The sequence below is a fragment of the Brassica rapa genome, chromosome A10 (genome assembly GCF_000309985.2).
Source record: "Brassica rapa cultivar Chiifu-401-42 chromosome A10, CAAS_Brap_v3.01, whole genome shotgun sequence".
Classification (NCBI taxonomy): domain Eukaryota; kingdom Viridiplantae; phylum Streptophyta; class Magnoliopsida; order Brassicales; family Brassicaceae; genus Brassica; species Brassica rapa.
Window position 1 is genome coordinate 9,682,176 of NC_024804.2, and position 20,404 is coordinate 9,702,579.

The 20,404-nt window shown below is 36.6% G+C and overlaps 1 protein-coding gene across 2 annotated transcripts; it reads right to left on the reverse strand.

Annotated features, from left to right (window-relative positions):
- Positions 1-1,457: 1,457 nt before the first annotated feature.
- On the reverse strand, positions 1,458-17,301 carry LOC103846096. Of its 2 annotated transcripts, XM_033281904.1 has the most exons (4): positions 5,417-17,301; positions 5,178-5,269; positions 3,915-4,768; positions 1,458-3,837 (listed from the first exon to the last, which is right to left on the reverse strand). In XM_033281904.1, the coding sequence occupies exons 3-4, from the start codon at positions 4,764-4,766 to the stop codon at positions 3,544-3,546; spliced, it is 1,146 nt and encodes a 381-aa protein (XP_033137795.1). In that variant the 5' UTR covers positions 4,767-4,768; positions 5,178-5,269; positions 5,417-17,301; the 3' UTR covers positions 1,458-3,543. The 2 variants fall into 2 exon arrangements, with proteins under 2 accessions (XP_033137795.1, XP_009121263.2); XM_009123015.3 differs by lacking the exon at positions 5,178-5,269.
- Positions 17,302-20,404: the final 3,103 nt, after the last annotated feature.

A 20,404-nucleotide genomic window follows, 5' to 3' on the forward strand; every position in this document is an offset into this window, starting at 1 on the left:
AACAAAGATAAACACAAACAAATATGCAAATTTAATGTGTTTTATTAAAATATGTGAAAAATCTAGAATATGTAACATTAATTTAGTTATATATCATATAAAATAAAATGATTGTTTTAATTTTAAACTATATTTATTTTAATTTTAATTTAGTTATATATCATATAAAATAAATAAAATGATTGTTTTAATTTATTTACCAAAAAAATATCGTAAATAAACAAGATGTATTGTTTTGATTTTTGCATTTATTCGAATTTAATTATACACATAATACGTAAATAAATACAAATAAATAATACTCTCTCCGTTTCACAAAGATATATTTTTTAGTATTTTCACACATATTAAGAAAACACAATAAATCACTATAATAAATGTATCATTTTCTGTAAATTTCAATTTTTAATAAGTTTTAACCAATAGTAATTCAATAAAATCAATTAATTTTCTTGAAGATTGCAACTTTTTCATTGAAAATGCAAAAGGTCTATCTTTGTGAAACAATTTTTTTTTCTGAAACTTCTAACTTAATGAAACGGAGAGAATAATAGATAAAAAAATAATTTTATATATAACATTCATTCCGTGTATTTGTGCGGCTCTTAAACTAGTATATATATATATATATGATATGTTCCATACTTAACAATATGAACACAAAATGGGTTGGAAACTGGAAAAGTGAGTGGCTAGACATGGAAGTCGAATCTGGCATAACTTTTCAACTTTCTCCGCACCATTTTTATTTGGGAAAATTGCCAAAACAGAATAAAAAAACAGAATGGTTGTCCCTATGGTATAAATTCAATTTTGTCCATTTTATCTCCCTTTTACCCTTTTATTTCTGAAACTTAATAAAATAAATAGTTTTATGAATCAAAAAAATTATTAAAAATATAAACTATTAATAGAACACCAATATACACAAGCACATTTTTTTATTTTTTTCAAAAACTTAATAAATAGAATTTCCAATTTACGTTCTACTAAAAGTAGAATTCGTCTTCTACGGAAATTGGGTTAGTAGAACGCAAAATCCAGAATAAACACGTACATCTACTTGTTTTGGAACGTAAAATCTACTTTTGATTCAATATCTAAATATGGGGAATGCGAATTCTACTAATTGTAAAGATATCTACTTTTCTGAAAAATGCAGTTTCTACTTTTAACAAGTATTCTAACATTTCTCGAACGTAAAATCTGAAAACTACACGAACGTCTACAAAAGGTAGAAATTACATTCCATATTATTTTCATGGTTCTACGCATTGTAGAAGGTGTCTTCTACGGATAAAATGATCTGTTTTTGGCGAAAATTAAGGAAAGTCAGTTAACAAAATATTCTAAAAATATTCTAACTTCCTAAAATGGTTCTGATCGATTTTCTTTGTCAAATTTTTTTAAAAAAACGATTTTGCCTTTCTTCTTCATGAATCTGTGATTTTTTCATAGTTTCTCTCTTGATTTTCAGAAACTTTTGTTCTAGATTAGATGCATATCTATACAATATGTGGTCTTTGGGAATTAGGTGCAACTACGGGATGGTTTTTTTCGGCTGACGGCAAAGGGGATAGGCTACTGTTAGTGGAATCAAATTCTACTTTAGATGAATTAAAAAGGATGGTTTTGGAGGATTTTGGTATGGAAGAAGAAATCATAGTCGATTTGAAGTTAAGTTATCTACCTGCTGAGTGGATCAATACTTCAGGATGTCCACCTGTGATCATTGCAAACGATCGACAGCTTCATAATTTTGTTCGATTTGTTCAAAAGAGTGCTTCTACTCGATTGTGTGTCACATGTAAAGCCAAGGCTGAGAATCCGAATAAAGAAGCCTTTGATCTTAACAAACCGCCAGCTGATCCATGTACTCATGAAGAGAAAGAAAACTTGTTTGACAGTGGGGGCGAACCAGCTCCTGTGTATGCTGAGAGGCAGGGGAAGAAGAAGAATGAAAAGCGGAAAGGAGTCGCAGTTGACGAGGATGGGGACTATGATGCTGATACCATGATCTCTGACAAAGAGAACATACATAAAATGTCAAAGTTTTCTCTGCTCCATGTTGTTAAGGTCGGACAATTTTTTGAGAACAAAACTTTGTTGAAGGCGACTTTCGAGATGTGTGCAATGAAGCATAACTTTGACTACCAGATTATCAAAACGGATAGACAACTTTGGTATGTTAGATGTGCGGATAATGCATGCGATTGGGGTGTTCGAGCAGAGTGTCTGAAGGATTCTACATATTTCATGATCAAGAAGTATGTCGGTAAACATACATGCGCACCTTCAAGCAAAACCAAAGCGGGTAAGACTGCTTCAGCAAAAACTATAGGCAGTCTGATTATGCATAAGTATGTAGGCGTCAAGGAAGGGCCGAAATGTAATGATATCATACAGATTATGCGTAGTGATCATGGATGTGAGATCTCAAAATCTTTAGCATGGGATGCGCGTGAATATGCGATCAGTGCAGTTAGAGGTATTCCAGAGAGAAGTTATGGGAAAATTCCAAAATACTTGCACATGCTGAGAGAGGCTAATCCAGGTACACACGCATCCTATGAGATTGACGGAAATGAGAATTTTCGTTACCTATTTATTGCATTTGGGCAATCAATAAGAGGATTTAACAGAGTCATGAGACGGGTTATTGTGATCGATGGGACCTTTTTGAAGAATAAATACAAAGGAGTTTTACTGGTTGCAACTGCTTTAGACGGAAATGTATCTTGGGACATGATCTATTTCCTCATCAAGTAGCTTTGGTGGGGACATGTTGAAGGGTCTAGAGTTTTCGACTTTCACTTGAGAAAGATCAAACCCATCAACAAATGTATCTTGGGACAATTCCCTTAATTCTTGTGTGCTCAATCCAAAGTCAAACTCGTTAGTTTCTATACCATTCTTTAAACCATCCTATTCATTAAAAAAAATAAATATTTAAGAACTCTTTCAATCAAAACACAAACAAAGCATTAGATTCATGTCTTTATCATTACACAAACATTCTAGCATATTATACAATATAAACCTATTACAATATCCGAAAGTTTTACATAATATTACACCGTGATGAAAATGTTAAGTTCCAAGAACAACCTAACTCCAAAAGACTAGCTCCAGCACCCTAACACAGCTAAACAATGATACAAGTACATCAACTTCTACACTTTCTTTTCGGAAGTACCTTTTTCTTTGCTGGAACTTGAGCTTGATTGACCTTTTCTTTGCTGGAGTTTGGACGGTTTTGGTCTTAGGCGCAGCTTCATCGGTTTTGCTCTTAGGAACGCTTCCTTCGGCACTCAAACTGATTGCTTCCCTGAGTTGTGAAACCTCGATCTCCATGTTGCCGATCCTCTCTTTGAACATGCTCTCCATACTCGCCATCTGCTCTCTGAGTATTTCTCCCAAGGAATTGACAGATGAGTGGACCAAACCCTCAATGAAACTCTTAGTTTCTTGATCAATACTCTGTTTTTTTTCTGCTGTTCGCTTACACAGCAACTTCTTCTTTCTTGTCTCGGCTCCTTCATCCTAAATCTTTCTCTTGCCTCTTCCAGCAACATGGACCGAAGATGTCTCCACATCTGCTGCAATATCAGTAGCATCCACACTCTTATCAGCTTCTGACTCTGTATCGGCTTTCTCCATCTCAGTCTCTTCAGCCTCTATAACTGGCCATTCTGTGTTGCTCCAATCAAAGTTCTTTTTAATCCTATCGAGAAGAAGGTCCACACGTTCATCTTCCATCTCATCCTTCCTTGTATAATCAGCATGCCTCAACACATCACCATTGCCACTCACTGAAATTACCGAGAACAAGTCTCCCTACAAAACAATTATAACATTATAAGCTTTAAAAAATATGCAACAGCCATATAAAAGAATACAATAAATATGCATACCTTCTCAGTAAACGATTCCTCAAGTTGAATGATGTCTTCATAAGAAACTTTTGCAACTCCTTTCCAATTTCCACACCTTGGACCACTGAAACTGTCCGAGACTTTGCTGCCACATATTTCTCCAAAATCCGGAATTGCTTCCATAATCCAAATCTGGAACGCATAGGAGAACCCCTCGAAAATGTAGCTGTTCTTCTTACCCAACTTCTTCCTAACCTTCTCAATGGAACTCAGTAAGAAGTCATAGGAGTGAAGACCCCAATGGAAGTTCCGAAGCTTCTCAAGATCCATCACCAGCTTGATGTACATATGAGGGATGTTCACCTTCTCATCTCTCCCCATCACAACACCCATTATCACACACAAGTAGATCAACCTCATCCTATCACGCCGAGACCAGCTGTGAACTTCTTGTAGATGCACCTTTTTGATCGACTGCAAGGTGATCTTACCACCTGTCCTTAGTAGTTCACTCCAAAATCCGCCATCACTTTTCCATTTAACTACGTCACAGCTACTTTCCCGCGAGATCTTGAGACCTGTCACAGCGTGGTACTCCTGAAGCGAAAATCGGAGAGGCTTCCTCGCAAATACAAACCACTTCTCATGCATCTTCGAGGTAATCAGCTGCTTACACAAGAAGCTATCCACCAATTTCTCCGAAAACTTGAGGTTATTTTCCGCAATCGCCATGATATGTTTGAAAAGAGGATCTATCTTGACATCATCGTACTCCGCAGGCATAGCTTTCTTCAGATCTCTGATAAGTTCCATGCGGCAGCAGTTATTGATCTTCTTCACCTGAGGTTCTAAACCCTCTGCATACACTCGCTTAGGTAGCTCTAACTCCATATCTAGAAAAGACAAAAAAATTGATTCTAGTTATAGACTGAAATTGATTCTAACTTTACAGTGAAGCAGAGATAAACACAAGAGAAAAGTCAAACAAATTCTAAAATCAGAAAGATAAAAACTATCATTCTGTACAGAAAGTAAATCAATAAACCAGCCCATGATAAACGAAATCAATTCACAATATAAAGCAGTTAATCAAAGTAAGCCAATTCATAATCGAAATCTGTTCATATAATCAGTTAACAACACTTATAATCCTAAGAAACGAACATAAAAAGAGTAACCCAAATGAAAAACTCAAACACAGAGAAATGCAATAAAGAACCGGATAAAGAAAGAGAGAAATGCTAACTTCAAACCCGAATGAAGAAAACAAACCGCTTGACAAATGAAGTATCAAGAACATACCTTATGTGCTAGCAATGTCGGAGCAAGAGAGAGGCGGGGAGGTTGAAGACAAACTCGATTTCACCAACGACCAAGAGAACCTAATAAATCACCTTTGTTTGTCGAGATAGAAAGAGATCCAGAGAAAAGTATTAGAACAAGAAGGAGAAAGGAACAAACTTTAAGACTGAAACCTAATAAATGAAGAAAAACTAGATTTCACCAACGACCAAGGAACAAATGAAGTATCAAGAACATACCTTATGTGCTAGCAATGTCGGAGAAAGAGAGAGGCGGGGAGGTTGAAGACAAACTCGATTTCACCAACGACCAAGAGAACCTAATAAATCGCCTTTGTTTGTCGAGATAGAAAGAGATCCAGACAAAGGGGTTCCACCGGTAGGAAGAGAGAAAGGGCTTCCACCGGTGGCGTAAGCACTCGCCGTTGATTTCACCGGAGAAGACGCAATCGCCTTCTTCGTCGCCGTGAAAGAGAGAGGCTACCGTGATTGTTTTTTTTTTAGGGTTACGGGGAATTAGAGGCTACCGTGTTTTGTTTTATTTTTTTTTAAACTCTTTCCCCATTTAAACAAACTGATTTCCCTATTTTTTTTAAATACAATTAATCATTAATAATGGAATTAATTTAAGGTTAATTTTGGTATTATGAAGAAAATTATACTATAGGAACAATTTTAGTTTGAATTTATACCATAGGGACAACCATTCTATTTTTTTATTCTGTTTTGGCAATTTTCCCTTTTTATTTTCTGTTTTATAGTTCTATTTCCAGAATCGGGAATGTTAAGGTTATAGTGTTGCACTTTCCCTTTATTCACCCAAAAAAAGCAGCTTTCGTATGATTTTTTCCAGCGTTTTTTTTTTGGGACAAATTTCTAGCTTTCTTATGATTGTTCTTTTCTCTTCCGCGGGAAACAATAAAACTAGTTAAAGAATATTTATAGTTTTGGTTTTAAGAACAATTCTTGTGTTTGGCAAAAACATGTTGATAGAAAAGAGGTTGAGAATTTTTTTTTTTTTTTTAAGAGAGGTTGAGAATTTTATCTTTACAACTGCAAATTTTTAATGTTAAAATAGTTTAAGCAATCAACTTTAGCGTTGAGATTCCCCTATCCATAAATTGATTGAAAGCTATTGGGCTTTTTGTCCATTACCTCCTAGATGCATTGGTTAGAGACAGATACAAAACAGAAAGGCTTCCACAAAGTTTTCTGAACTAATGTAACAACCCCTCTCATGGATTCCTATCTTTTAGAAGCTCGTGAAATTTGTTGTCTAGTCTTTTAGATTCCCACAAGAAAATTCATGCATATTTACCTCACACCAACAAATATATCTGATTAACTGTAGAATCATATTGAAAATTTCCAACTTGCCATTTATGTCTAATCTATTTTATTAAAACTGAAATACAAAATAGAACAAATATTATTTTCAATAATTTATTACATTTTTTCTTTCTTTATTTTCACTTAATTTAATTACGTTACTAGCTTTTGATCTGCGCGTCCGCACGGGTTTTTGTTTTTCATAATTATATATTTTTAACTTTTGTCAACGCCATAAACTTAATTGTTTATGTTATTGTTATAGATTCATGTATTATTCAGTTTAGAGATTAGTATATCATGTTCAATGTGTTTAGCTTCTATTTATAAATTATGAGATCGTGTTTTTTTTATTGTGTTTTATTCATTTTATTTGGTAAATTAAATATTAAAATATAAAATATAAAATATTTGAGTTGTAAGTATAGTTGTGGGTTTTATTTAATTATGTTTTAACTATTTTGATTTAAAGCTGAATAAAAAGTTCAAATTTGATACTGAATTTTTTTAAAATAAATAAATTATTTAGTCAGAAACATAAATAAATAATTAAAGCAAGTTACCAAAAGATAAACATAAGGATTTTTGGAGATGAAGGCGAAGTCTCGACAGAGAAAGCTCGAGGGAGAGATGCGAAATGAGTTTGGTTTGTGTTCAACAGAACTCACTAACATGGTGTTTCCCAACATACAAGTTTGTAACCTGATGAAAACATATTGGTTAAGATTTTGAGTAGTAACTACAGCAAAAAAAAAAACTGAATTAGCACGTTTCCAGAGCAAGAAAGAAGTAGTTTTGAAATCCATCGGCTCATACATTCTGATCCTTAGACCTCCAAAGAGGCATTGACGATGTACGCCTCGCAACACTCAAGAAGCTTTCTCTTTGCTAGAAGCCTAGAACCTAATAGAGGATTCTGACGTCGAGCCTATTCTGATTCCGATAGATCCACCTCCATTAGCGTCGGCGACAACCCGAATGCATCGAGACTTTAGAGCTGGCAGCTAGTGAGATCGAAAAAATTACATGAATTATCGATCTCCATATGGTTGGTTATCTTTTTGTTGTTCATGACTTTTTTGTTTAACATTCGGAAGACAATGACGGGAGAAAACTGATATAAGAGATATGTTTAAGAAAATGGTATAATTAAAACGACAGTTTAATAGGCCAATGGCAGAAAATTTTAAATATTAGGGATACGTCAGGGTTAAGTACAAAATGTACTTAAGTTTTAATAGTTTAGATTAATTTCTATTTTTCAAATAATTTGACAGCATTTATTATAAAAGTATAAAACAACTTATTTTAAATGCTTTAGTATATCTTTTACATTCTTTTTCACACTTCTTAAATACTTCATTAGTTGTATTCGCCATAGTAATTTGATATCATTTACTTTACGTGTTAACCATAATATTCTAAATATTTGAATGATTGTTTTCATTCGTAACAAGAATTCAAACCAGTTAACAAAGAACTTTTTATTTGTTTACATAATCAGTTAACTATGTGTATTTAGGTATCCATTCGGATAATAATATGTTCTTTTTGTTATTGAGTTTTTTTTTAATATGGCTCTGCCCGAGTATTATAAAATTTTGGGTGGGGATTGAGTCCGTTCCTTCCGAGTCTAGATGAGTTCGATTCTGATGTATAAAAATTTTAAGTAAACAAAAAAACTATGTGTTTAGAAATATCACTGAACAATTTATAAAAAAAAAACGTAAAAACCAACACATCCGCATGGATCAAGCTCTAGTTTATATATATACCCAATGGTTAGGTTCAAGCTGATCGAAGTCAGTTTTCTTGTTTCTGTTTGAAGGTTGCTTTTTGGAAATTCTGTAACTAATTTTATACTCCTTGATTTGCTCATGATTTTGAATATTATAAACCATAATACTTTGTAAAGTAGATGTAAATAGTGTTTTGACCGATTCCACTATTGGTACCACTTATGGTTTTGGCCTCTTGGGTAAGCGTGTATGCGCGTGGATACCTCCAGATGCACACACACAGGCACACATCTAATTTACGTATAATCTATACTATTAAAAGGGAAGAATTTTTTAAAAATTACCTACGAAAGGTTGTTGAACCCTTTCATTAGTATTTTGTAGACCAACTAAATAATCTCCCTAAATATCTCCTAATAATTATCATATGTACGACTCTGAATTTGAATATCATTATTATCTTTTTTTATGCAACCATCATAAACATCCTTAGAATATCATAATATACATCTACGACAGCTACATAAATATTCATTGATAGTAGTACTTTTATTTTTCTACGTAATAGTTGACATATGTCAACAAAAAGATGTTACCATCTATAATACATTAGTATTTCATGTGAATTATAGTGTCTTCATTCTAATTTTAATCGACAGCTAAATACATCACCAAAACCAAAATTATATCGAGACATAATCATATAAAATTTTATGTACATATATCTATTCTAATAAAAATGAATCATTCTTAAAATCTACTATAAAAAGATTGTTGAACCAATGTATAACTATTCTATTATTTTTATCCTACCACTAATTATTCTAACCATACAAAATTTTGAATATTTCAAATGGCTCCTATTATCTATACTATTAAAAGAGAATGAGTTTTAAAAATCTACTTAAACAAAGTGTTGCACCATTTCATTAATTTACCTAGACCAACTAAATAATCTTTTTAAATATCTCCTAAAAGTATTAGCTCCTATATATAAGATTCTGATCTAGAGTATCATTAATATCCTTAGAATATTATCTATAAAAATCTACGATTATATCCTTATAATATCATTCTTATTTAGTATTACCTTTATTTTCTTAAGTCATATGGTTAACATATAATACACTATTAATTCACGTGAATCATAATGTCTCTATTATAATCTTAAACGATGGCCAATACATAACCAAAACCAAAATTATATTCAGACATATTCATATAATAATTTATGTATTTAGACCTAATTTAAAAATTTTAGGTTTGGGTTGGTTCTTTTCCGCTACAAATCCATAACTCAAATATACGCGAAACACATGTACGTTTTGGATACATAACAGGTCCAGATCGGTTCGGATGTCTAATACCCGAAAAAGACTTGAAATACCCAAAATCCCAAAAATATTTGAAAAGCCGGAAAACACACAACACAAAGACATACCCGAATACTCAAACAAATACTCAAAATATTCAAATATCTAAAAAGATCCAAAAGTTTACCTGAAATCTGATCCAAGGAACTAAAAAATACCTAATATTATATTTTAAAATTTTAAATTGTACCTGAAACCCGAAACTATAACCGAAAACACAAACCTGATAACTAAAATTATTCAATTGAAATTCTCAAAAATAACTAATATACACAAAATATTTTGGGTATTTTTGGATACATGATCGGGTCTTGGGTAAGACATGGACTCGACAAACACATGCGGGTCCAAAAAATATCCAATAGTTACTTTGCTCTGGACTCGGACTAAATCCAAATCTGTATTTTTTTAGTTGGTTTCGGTTCAGTTTTTGGGTATGAGTAAAATGCTCAAGCATAAGAGAGAATTACATAAAAGTGTGTACATACAAAATTTCAAATAAACTAATTCATAAATTATATAATTTAAAAAAATATTCTTCAATATAATACAACTTTTAACATAATAATATATAATAATTAGAATATACTATTTTATTTCAAAAAAATATAATCCAAAATAACCCGCGCTTCGAAAGCACGGGTCAAAATCTAGTTCTTTATTATAACTATGAATATAAAGTTTACGATTATTATTATCAACAACAATTAAACTGACAGAAAAAGTTATGTTGTTATATATGAAATATCAAATTGAATGAAAATTAAAGAATATAGTCTTTTGTATCGTTTTCATTTACAACCCTTCCATACATTTTTTGTACTAATCCACAACAAGTTATTAATTTTATGTTTTATAGTTTTAAATTATAAATCAAATACCAAAGCAAAAAAGATATGTTGATTCTAGAAATGATTGAATCTCTCTATACCAGTAAACACCACACTAATTAAGTCCGGCAGAATTCAGTCATTGTAAGCATAAGAAAATTGACTCGTGATAAGGTCGACATCTAGGAGTGTTCGGCCTCCACAGTATATTATGCTTTTCAAGATTAGGAAAATTATCTTTAGTAATAGGTTGGGTTTTGAGGTCAATATAAATACAGATTTAATTGGATTGTAAATAATTATTCACATAAATCAGTATAAAACCTTTAAATGGGTATTTTCCTCAATTATGTTTTGTGCTTCCTTTTTTTTGTTTTCTTGATCTTAATTCGCATTTCTTCGGAATAGATGGTATCAATTCAAGGTAGTAACAACCTTAAAGAATGACCAGAAAAAGTTCTCTTAAGTTTGACTTTCCGCGGTTCAACGGAAAATGAAACTTTGGTATCTGGCAACAACCAATTAATGATTTTCTAACACATGAAGGGATGAAGAAGACTATATTAGATTCAAAACCGGAACCCATCGTACAAATGATTAAGACTAGATGATGTCTCAGCTATTTGATTATGTTGCCAGACGACATAACAACTTGAGGTGATGGATTTCACAAGTTGAAAACAGATGTAGGATAAATTGGAGAAAATGTACAAGTCAAAATCTTTCTTTAGCAAGCTATACCTCAAATAGAGGTTGTTAGCTTTGAAGATGTCTGAGAGAGGAGGTTTTGTAATGCATGTCAACAATTTAAATCAAACCAGATATGATGTGTGTGGATGTGAATATTGCTGACGAAGATCAAGCCATGATCTTGATGTGTTATGTACATTTTCAATATGAGACGCTTTGAAAGTTCTAAATGTCAACAAGATGACTAAAAAGCTGGAGACAGTTACTGTAGTGTTGCTCTCGCATCATGAAAAACAACAAAATACTGGGATGAACGACAACTCTCAAGTGACTGATTATAGGTCAATCATGATAAATAATGAAAGCAGCCGGAAAAGCATCCAGATAGTTCTAGTAAGAATATATAAAAGAAAAATTTCTAGAAGAAGGTGTTAGTATGATATAAGTGTGGTAAAGCTAGTCATAAAAGAAGACATTATCCTGAAAATAGCATAATTCGAAAGAAAGTTTGGGTTCTGCAAACGTGGTTCAGAAGAACGACGACTCAGACGGATCAGCCGATTCTGGCATGCTTGTTGCGACATCAGGAGATCACTCAGATTCTTGGATAATGGATACGAGTGCTTCACTCCACATGAATCCTAGTAAAGAGTGGTCTTAGACATATACGGCTGGACACATGTGTTATGTTTCATTAGTGGACGACAAATTTTGTAGTGTCATATGAATTGGACAAGTCAAGTTTCAGATATATGATTGCACGATCGAGACTCCGAATGATGTCAGACATATTCCAGTCATGATGAAAAATCTTATACCTCGGAGAATGCTTCATACATGGCTTCTAATTCAAATTTGATGACGGAGAAATATGGAAGGTATTCAATGGATCTATGTTGGTGATGAAAGGGCATATGACATCCGAAAGCATGTATCGGTTGATAGGGAAAGTGACTGTACGTAGACTCACAGCTGCAGTTTTAAGTCGGAGGCACATCTATATGGCATATCGTATGGGCCAATTCAGAGAGCATGGGTTGAAAGAACTCATGATAAAGGGTCTTTTCAACGGCTTGAAGAGTTTCAAGATGGAGTTTTACATATATTTTGTGATGGGAAAACAATCCAAGGTATCTTTCAATATGGGAAACACACGACAAAATTTCTCATAAACTATGTTCATTCTTATGTGTGGGGACCAACTCGAGAACAATCATTGGGACTAATAAGGAAGGTTTGACTAGTATATGTTATAAGGAAAAACTTTGAAGTATTTGTGGACTTCAAGATTTGAAAAGCTGAAGTAGGTAATTAAACAAAGAGAAAAGTGAAGTACTTGAGATTGGATAATGGTACAAAGTATATTGATGGAGGGTTCCAGAGGTTTTGTAAATAGAATATATTCAAAGGCATTTTACAGTGCGTAAAACACCTCAGAACAGTAGAGAAAGCATTAATGTGTTTGAGGTTGTATATTTGATTACCAAAGAAGTTTTGGATAGAAGCAGTACACATGATGGTCTACGTTATCAATAGATGTGTAAGGAGTTACATAGAATAGAAATTCACAAAATAATTATGGACTGAAATAGATATTTGATCCATCAAACTTGTGGATATTTGGTATCAATCTTGCATGTTAGTTTTGGGTGACGAAAAGGTCATATTTGGATTCAAAATCCAAGAAGTGCATCTTTCTAGGATTCGAAAAATGTATAAAAGGTTTTAAATTGTGGGATCATGAGGCAAGAAGAGCATGTTATTCGATTCATGGTTTTTGATGAGCAATATATAGTGTATGCGAGATCAGACAGACTGTATGTGATCATTGAGACTTACACATATTTTATAATAACCCATCAGAATTCTGTGGAGATAAACCAAAAGCAGTTAGTGATGAGTGGTTTGCGGAAAATGGCACAAAGAAGATCAACATGAAACGAAAGAGAGTATGGCTGCTAAAATACCAGAACATGCAATACTACCTTTGCCAGTTTCGATTTTGAAGACATGAAAAATTATGCTTTTATGGCCAAAACGGTGATCCATCTGATTATCGGGAAGCTATTAAGACAATAAGTAGGAAGGGATTGATTCAGTGACGAAAGAGTCAGTAAGTGTAGAGAAGAATTGGACTTGGGATCTTATGGAGTTAACGGAAGGGAAGAAGGAAATAAGTTGTAAGTGGGTTTTCAAGAAGAAAACAAGGATGTCTGAAAAAGAAGAAGTAACGTTTAAGGCAAGATTGGTATCAAAAGGGTACTTGCAAAGGATAATAATCGAATACAATGAGATATTCTCATTGTAGTAAGGAACACTTCCATACAAGTTGTCCAAGGTTTGGTGGCTAACTGAGATTTACACCTGGACCAAATGGATGTAAAACAAACTTTCTTCGTGAAGATTTGGTGGACGCGATATATAGAGAGAGAGCAATATGAAGGTTTTGTTAAACTTGCAGAAGATCATCTTGTGTGTAGATTGAAAAAATCTCTCTACAGACTGAAGCATGTTCTTAAAGAGTTGTACAAACATTTTGACTCCTATATGTTAAAAATATGTTATCAAAGTTACAAGTATAATTGCTGCTTTTACATTAAGTTTTTTTTTACAGTCATTCTCTCATATTCCTACTGTTATATATTTGATAATATGCTTATTTCTGAGAAACATTAAAAGCTATTGATCGTTTCAAAGGGTTGCTGGAGATGAACTTGAGATGAAAGATCTTGGTGATAAAAAAAAAATTCATATGAAAAGAAAATTTAAGAGATTATAGTTTTTTTGAAAGAATTACATTGAAAAGGTCTTAAAACATTTTGACAAGTTAAAGGCAAAATTGGTTTCTACACATTTGCGAAACACTTCATACTTTCAGCAAATTAGTATACTAAGTCTGCTACGGAGATCAAAGATATGGTACATGTTCATATGCTTGCGCAGTTGGATGCCTAATATTTGCAATAAAGTGTACTAGACCAGATCTAGCACAAACTAGTCAAGTTAGTAAATATATGTCAGATCCTAGTAAAAATCATTGAGTGGATTCTATGATGCTTATAAGGAACAGTGACTATGGGCTTATGTTCGGAGGTTAAGAGTGTGGTTTATTTGTGGATTCGTGGATTCATATTATGGTGGAGGTCTTGGCAATTAACGGTCAACAACAATATACATTTTACCCTTGCAGGATGACCAATATGTTAGAGATCGGGGCAACAATCAATGGTAGTGATATTGACTGAGGAAGCTGAATATGGCACTTAAAGAAGCAGCTAAGGAAGTAGTTTGGGTACGAGGACTTGTATCTGAGTTGAGAGTTGATAGTTGATTAAGGAAATGTTCAGTTAGACTATGATAGAATAGTGTGGTCTGTTTGGGCAAGAATCAAGTTTATGATGCAAGGACAAATCACATAGCTATAAGGATTCACAAAGTAAGGGAGGTAGTATCTTCTGGAGAAGTCTTATTAGAAATGTGCATACGTCGAAAATGCAGCTGACATATTGACCAATCCCGTTACAACGGATAAGTTCATGCATTACTTGGATTTGCACCATTTTGACGATGCTAAAAGCATAAGAAGTTTTCCCCAAAAGATAGATTGGATAAAAAAATCTTGTAGATATTTTTTGTCAATGTGATGTTTATTTATTTTGGAAGTGGCTTAACTCTTTGTACACCAATAAAGGCTACATGCGTAGACGTGAAGAAGAATTGACTCGTAATCAAGGTCGATATTTGGAGGGTGTCGAGGACGATGTCCCTGCAGTACGGTATGATTTTTTGGATTAGGAAGAGTGAAAATTAATATCGGATTTTGAAGCTAGTATAGATATGCATCTAAGAGATTGTAAATCATTGTGTAAGCTCCATTTGTCCAGTGGTTTTACTAAGAGTGTGTTAATATGAAGAACCTTTAGATATATATATATATATATACTAGGATTGGCCCGCCCTACTGAAGGGAAGTTATAAAAAACTATTTTATATGAATTTATCTTAATTTTATGAAGCATTTTTTTTAAAAAATTGTAGATTGAAAATGATATTATAAACAAACAAAAAAATAAATAGAATTCAGAGATCATGTTATTATTTTTAATAAATATTTTTGGACTGAATTAAAATGACAGTAACCTACATTATTCTATTAAAAAAACAATCTCATATAATAGGATTAATGATGTCCTTCATGTGCATATAACTATGCAATGATCATGCCAGAGAAATACATTAAGGAAAAGCTTATATTATCTAAGCCAAAACAATGTTTTACTAGTGTGAGTAGCTCGGTTTGTGTATGTTTTAATTAAATGTGATAATTCTCTCCTAATGAAAAGCATACTTCAATGTCCCTGATACTCTTAAAATTTAAAACGGCAACTCGTTATTAACTGGTTTTGTTCAAAACATGAAGAAAAAAAAGTAGAAATAGTAGTGGACTTTACTGGATCTGCACAGAACTTGGAATCAAAATGGTGTAGGTAACAATAGTTTGTTTGATTCAGTTTTCCCTAAGAACGTTCACTAAAGCAAGTTCAACCAATAAACAAAACATCAGAGATCATGGAACCGAACCCTATCCTCAAAACCACAAACATAGACCAAACCCTATCCTCAATTTTTCCATGAAAACAACAGAGACAAAAACATGTCTTCAACTGTCTGAACAAAACACGAACAGAGACGAAACCATATCCTCAAATGTTTTGATCAAAACTACTGTGGGAACCGAAATACGCACTGTCGATTTTCTGTAAAATAAGGAAAGATAGAAACCCTAAATTTCCCAGAGGTCCCGGATTATCTGCATAAACCACGAAAAACGAAAGAGACAAAGATAACAGAATATCGAAAGTAAATTGCACAGCGGCGTATTATTGATTAATAAAAGAAAAAGATTACATGATTTGCATGAGACAAGACGGACAGAGTTTCGCTAGCCATGTTAATCTTAGAACAAGAACAAAAAGAGTCTTAAGTAAAATCGAGCCGCCTAAATTCTAAGTTTTCCTAAGCTAGCAGAGTTTTCTAGGTCTAAAAATCTCTCCCCCTCGCCCCTGGCTTCGGCTCCTTATATATATCCCTCTAGGTCGGTTCCCCTTTCCTTGTTTTGTCTTTGGTTTAGTTTATCACTTCGTGGAAACATTCCATTTTTCTTCTATCTCTGTGTTTATCTTCGGAAACTTCTTATTTATCCTCCGAACTTGCCATTTATCTTCTTCTGGGTAACAAATGATAAACCGTCGTATCGACTGGGCTTGATTCCGCATAAAATCGTAAGTAGGCTCTTTGCCGCGTCATGGGCCCTTTCGGGCCATTTTCCGACTTAGGCGTTTTTAAGATTTTATAAAAAGAGTGCTTTCGAAATGAGGTCGTTCCCCAAGAACATTCAAATTCCTCGTATAGCTTAGGCAATTCTAGGTGTTCAGCTAACTTTTGCCATTTTATACGATCAATCCGAATGTTATCCGAGAAAATGAGTTCTTGTGGTAAAGTTCCATTGGTTCCTCCGATCGAGACGAAACATGAGCGAGTTTGATATAATCTTGGGAGAGGAGCTTTGCGGATGGGATGATAACAGCACGTTTGTTCCAGATCGGCGGATGGCCGAGCTGGTCGGGCGTTCGATTCAGCTCGGCGGATGGTCGAGCTGGTCGCGTGTTCGATCCAAATCGGTCATCTGTCGAGCCGGATGGGATCAGTTCGTTGAACGGTTGAGCTGGACTGTTTTTTTTAGTTTCGGGGTTCGTCTCTCTTTGAAACTTACACTCGAGAACTTTTGTTGAGAGTATGTCGAGAAATTCTCAGTAAGGAAAGGTGATTTTAGACGATATTTCGAGATAACCGTTTTTGACCCCAACTACCACGAGCAGGACCAAATGTTTGATCAAAAGCCAGAATTCTCAACAATTATGGGTAAATTATACAAACAGAGAGGAACCCTATTCGAAACTTTAAGAAAAAAAAGTATTCGAAGTTTTACATATTTGGTTTATCATAATCCTTTTTCCATTGGTTCAAACTTTCAGACAGAACCCAGAAAGTCGCTAATCATATACTATAATAATAAAAAAAAATTAGGGTAACACATAAAGGGGGTATTACCAGAAGGTAGTAAAGTCATAGAAGTTGTAATCCAAGCACATGAAGATGAGAGAAGTGTTGGGGTCAAAAACGGTTACGACGGAATTACCATCCGAAAATCCTCAGAGATCGTATTTCCGAAAGAGTTAAAGAAGGGATGTAATTTTCGTAAAAATAAACTATGCGAGGTTATTTCTACGAAGAAGTATTCTTTGGGATTCAAACCAAACGATCGTCCCGCTCGGTCACTACGTAGCAACCAAGCTCGGGCCAAAGCTCGGTCGCTACGTAGCGACCGAGCAATCGTCCCGCTCGGTCGCTACGTAGCGACCGAGCTCAGCCAAGCTCGGTCGCTACGTAGCGACCGAGCGATCGTCCCGCTCGGTCGCTACGTAGCGACCGAGCTCAAGCCAAAGCTCGGTCGCTACGTAGCGACCGAGCGATCGTCCCGCTCGGTCGCTACGTAGCGACCGAGCGATCGTCCCGCTCGGTCGCTATGTAGCGACCGAGCTCGAGCCAAAGCTCGGTCGCTACGTAGCGACCGAGCGATCGTCCCGCTCGGTCGCTACGTAGCGACCGAGCTCGAGCCAAAGCTCGGTCGCTACGTAGCGACCGAGCGATCGTCCCGCTCGGTCGCTACGTAGCGACCGAGCTCGAGCCAAAGCTCGGTCGCTACGTAGCGACCGAGCGATCGTCCCGCTCGGTCGCTACGTAGCGACCGAGCTCAGCCAAGCTCGGTCGCTACGTAGCGACCGAGCGATAGTCCCGCTCGGTCGCTACGTAGCGACCGAGCGATCGTCCCGCTCGGTCGCTACGTAGCGACCGAGCTCAACCAAGCTCGGTCGCTACGTAGCGACCGAGCGATCGTCCCGCTCGGTCGCTACGTAGCGACCGAGCTCAAGCCGAAGCTCGGTCGCTACGTAGCGACCGAGCACTCGTTTCGCTCGGTCGCTACATAGCGACCGGGCTCGAGCCAAAGTTCGGTCGCTGTGTAGCGATTGAACCTTTCCGAACATCGATACGACACCAGTCCTTGCATTCTCGTCAAACCTTCGAATGCTATCTCCCGAAGACCGTAGCAAGCTCAGTCCATGTTTCCCGCTATTCTAATTCATCGATCAGACTTCGCGGATTAGAAACCGCGGAAAACTCGTAGTAAACGTGTCGAGTCGGAAGACGGCCCAAAGGGACCTAAAACACGACTCGAGGCCCATCCTACGATTTTTCCTAACCAAAAGCCCGTGAACCATGCTGTGGTTCACGCTTGGCCCACGAGGAAGGATAAATGTCAAGTTTCCGCGGATAAATACGGAAGTTTTAAAGATAATTGTGAAGATCGGGAAAAATAGAATATCTCCATTTTTATGCTATGACGGCTTAAGGGCAGAACAGTAAAAGCGTAAACCGACCTTGGAGCTAGTATATAAGGAGTCCTAGGCGAGGAGCAGAAGGAGAACTTTTTTCAGAGCAAACTTAGAACTTAGAGCAATTTAGGCAATTTTCTGTTTTTGTTATTTCGAGCTGCGACTCAATTAGGTTTAGCCGTCTTAGGGTTGCTAGAACTAGGAATCTCGCCGACAGCTCTCGAGCCCAGGCTTATACCTTGTTGTAACGCTCATACGCAGATTCGGAATAAAGATCTACTTTGCTCCCTTTTCGATTTCTTATTTTTATCGTTGTTATTCTCGTGTTCTGATTGCTTGACGTGTGGTAATTAACAGATATCCAGGTCCTCTGGGAAATTAGGGTTTCTTAGTTTCCTTATTTAAACGGAAATCGACAGTGCGAATTTCGGTTCCCACAGTTTGGCGCTAGAAGGAGGGGGACTTACGGATCAATCTAACCCGCAAAAGCCACACACAGTCAGACATGTCAACCAACGACGCGGATAACGTGCAAACTCCCCTTAACGGAGGCAGCGGCACCGATCTCCACACTCCGGTAGCGGACGTATCTGCGGCCAACGCGCAAGCCAACGCCGCGACTCTCGAGGAGTTTAAAAAGATGTTCGCCACCTATGAAAAAAGGTCGGAAGAACAGGATAAGCTCGTGAATACCTTGACCAAACAGGTTGAAACCTTAACGGCAAGGACCCAAGCTATCCGTCCCCGCGGAACCACCAAAATCCGCGGGAAGAGGCTCGATTTCGCCACCCCACTCGATAGAGCAGGAGTCGCGCGGGAACGACCTTCCGGTCAAAACCCCAGCGAGAAGTCTCCCATCGAGAAGGGGAACTCTGAAAGTCTTCCGCTCCCTGCAAAGGACTCGGAGGATAACGAAGCCGAACACATTGACCTGGACCCTAGCGATGTCTCCAACGACAGCGACGAGGATGGCGACAGACATCCAAGAAGGACCAGAAGCCGATCCGCTCGGGAAGGCTCCCCGTTCGAAAAACCAATGACGGAAGAAGAAGAAGTCGCCTATTGGAACGAACAAGAGGAGCTGGCCGAAAGGCAAACCGAGCTCACTCGCAGTAAGCGCCGACAGGCTCGGAAATCCTCTGACGAGACATCGGATATCCGCGATCTTCGCGACTACATCACCAAGACTGCGGCAGAAGTGAGAGCCGTAAAGTCTCAAATCCATCATGCTACTAGTGCCGCCCCCGAGATCGATCGACTGCTGGAAGGAGCTCGAAAGACCCCCTTTACCAATCGCATTTCGGACATGAGGGTGTCCGATCCGGGAAAGATCAAAGTACCGAAGTACGATGGTACGGCCGATCCGAAAGCGCACCTTCAGGCTTTCCACATCGCGATGGGAAGAGCAAGACTGAAGGACGGCGAAAAGGATGCCGGCTATTGCCGCCTGTTCGTCGAAAATCTTGAAGGAGCAGCGCTCGAATGGTTCGCACGCCTTCGTCGCAACACCATCGGGAGTTTTCGACAGCTCGCATCGGAATTCCTCAAACAGTACTCTGTATTCATAGACAGGGAAACCTCCGATGTTGATCTCTGGAGTCTCTCCCAGAGGGAAGACGAACCCCTCCGCGAGTTTATCAGCCGATTCAAATTGATAATGTCCAGGGTCAGCGGGATAAGCGACAAAGTGGCCATCGACGCGCTGAGAAAGACGCTCTGGTACAAGTCGAAATTCAGAAAATGGATAACTCTCGACAAACCGCGAACGATCCAGGACGCCCTCCACAAAGCAACAGACTATATCATAGTGGAG

What these genes read in the sequence shown, in the direction of transcription:
- LOC103846096 (XM_009123015.3), bottom strand. Translation starts at nt 4,766, where the DNA reads ATGGAGTTAGAGCTACCTAAGCGAGTGTATGCAGAGGGTTTAGAACCT. An exon ending in AGGAATCGTTTACTGAGAAG is followed by an intron (nt 3,838 to 3,914) that starts GTATGCATATTT and finishes ATTGTTTTGTAG; the next exon opens with GGAGACTTGTTCTCGGTAAT.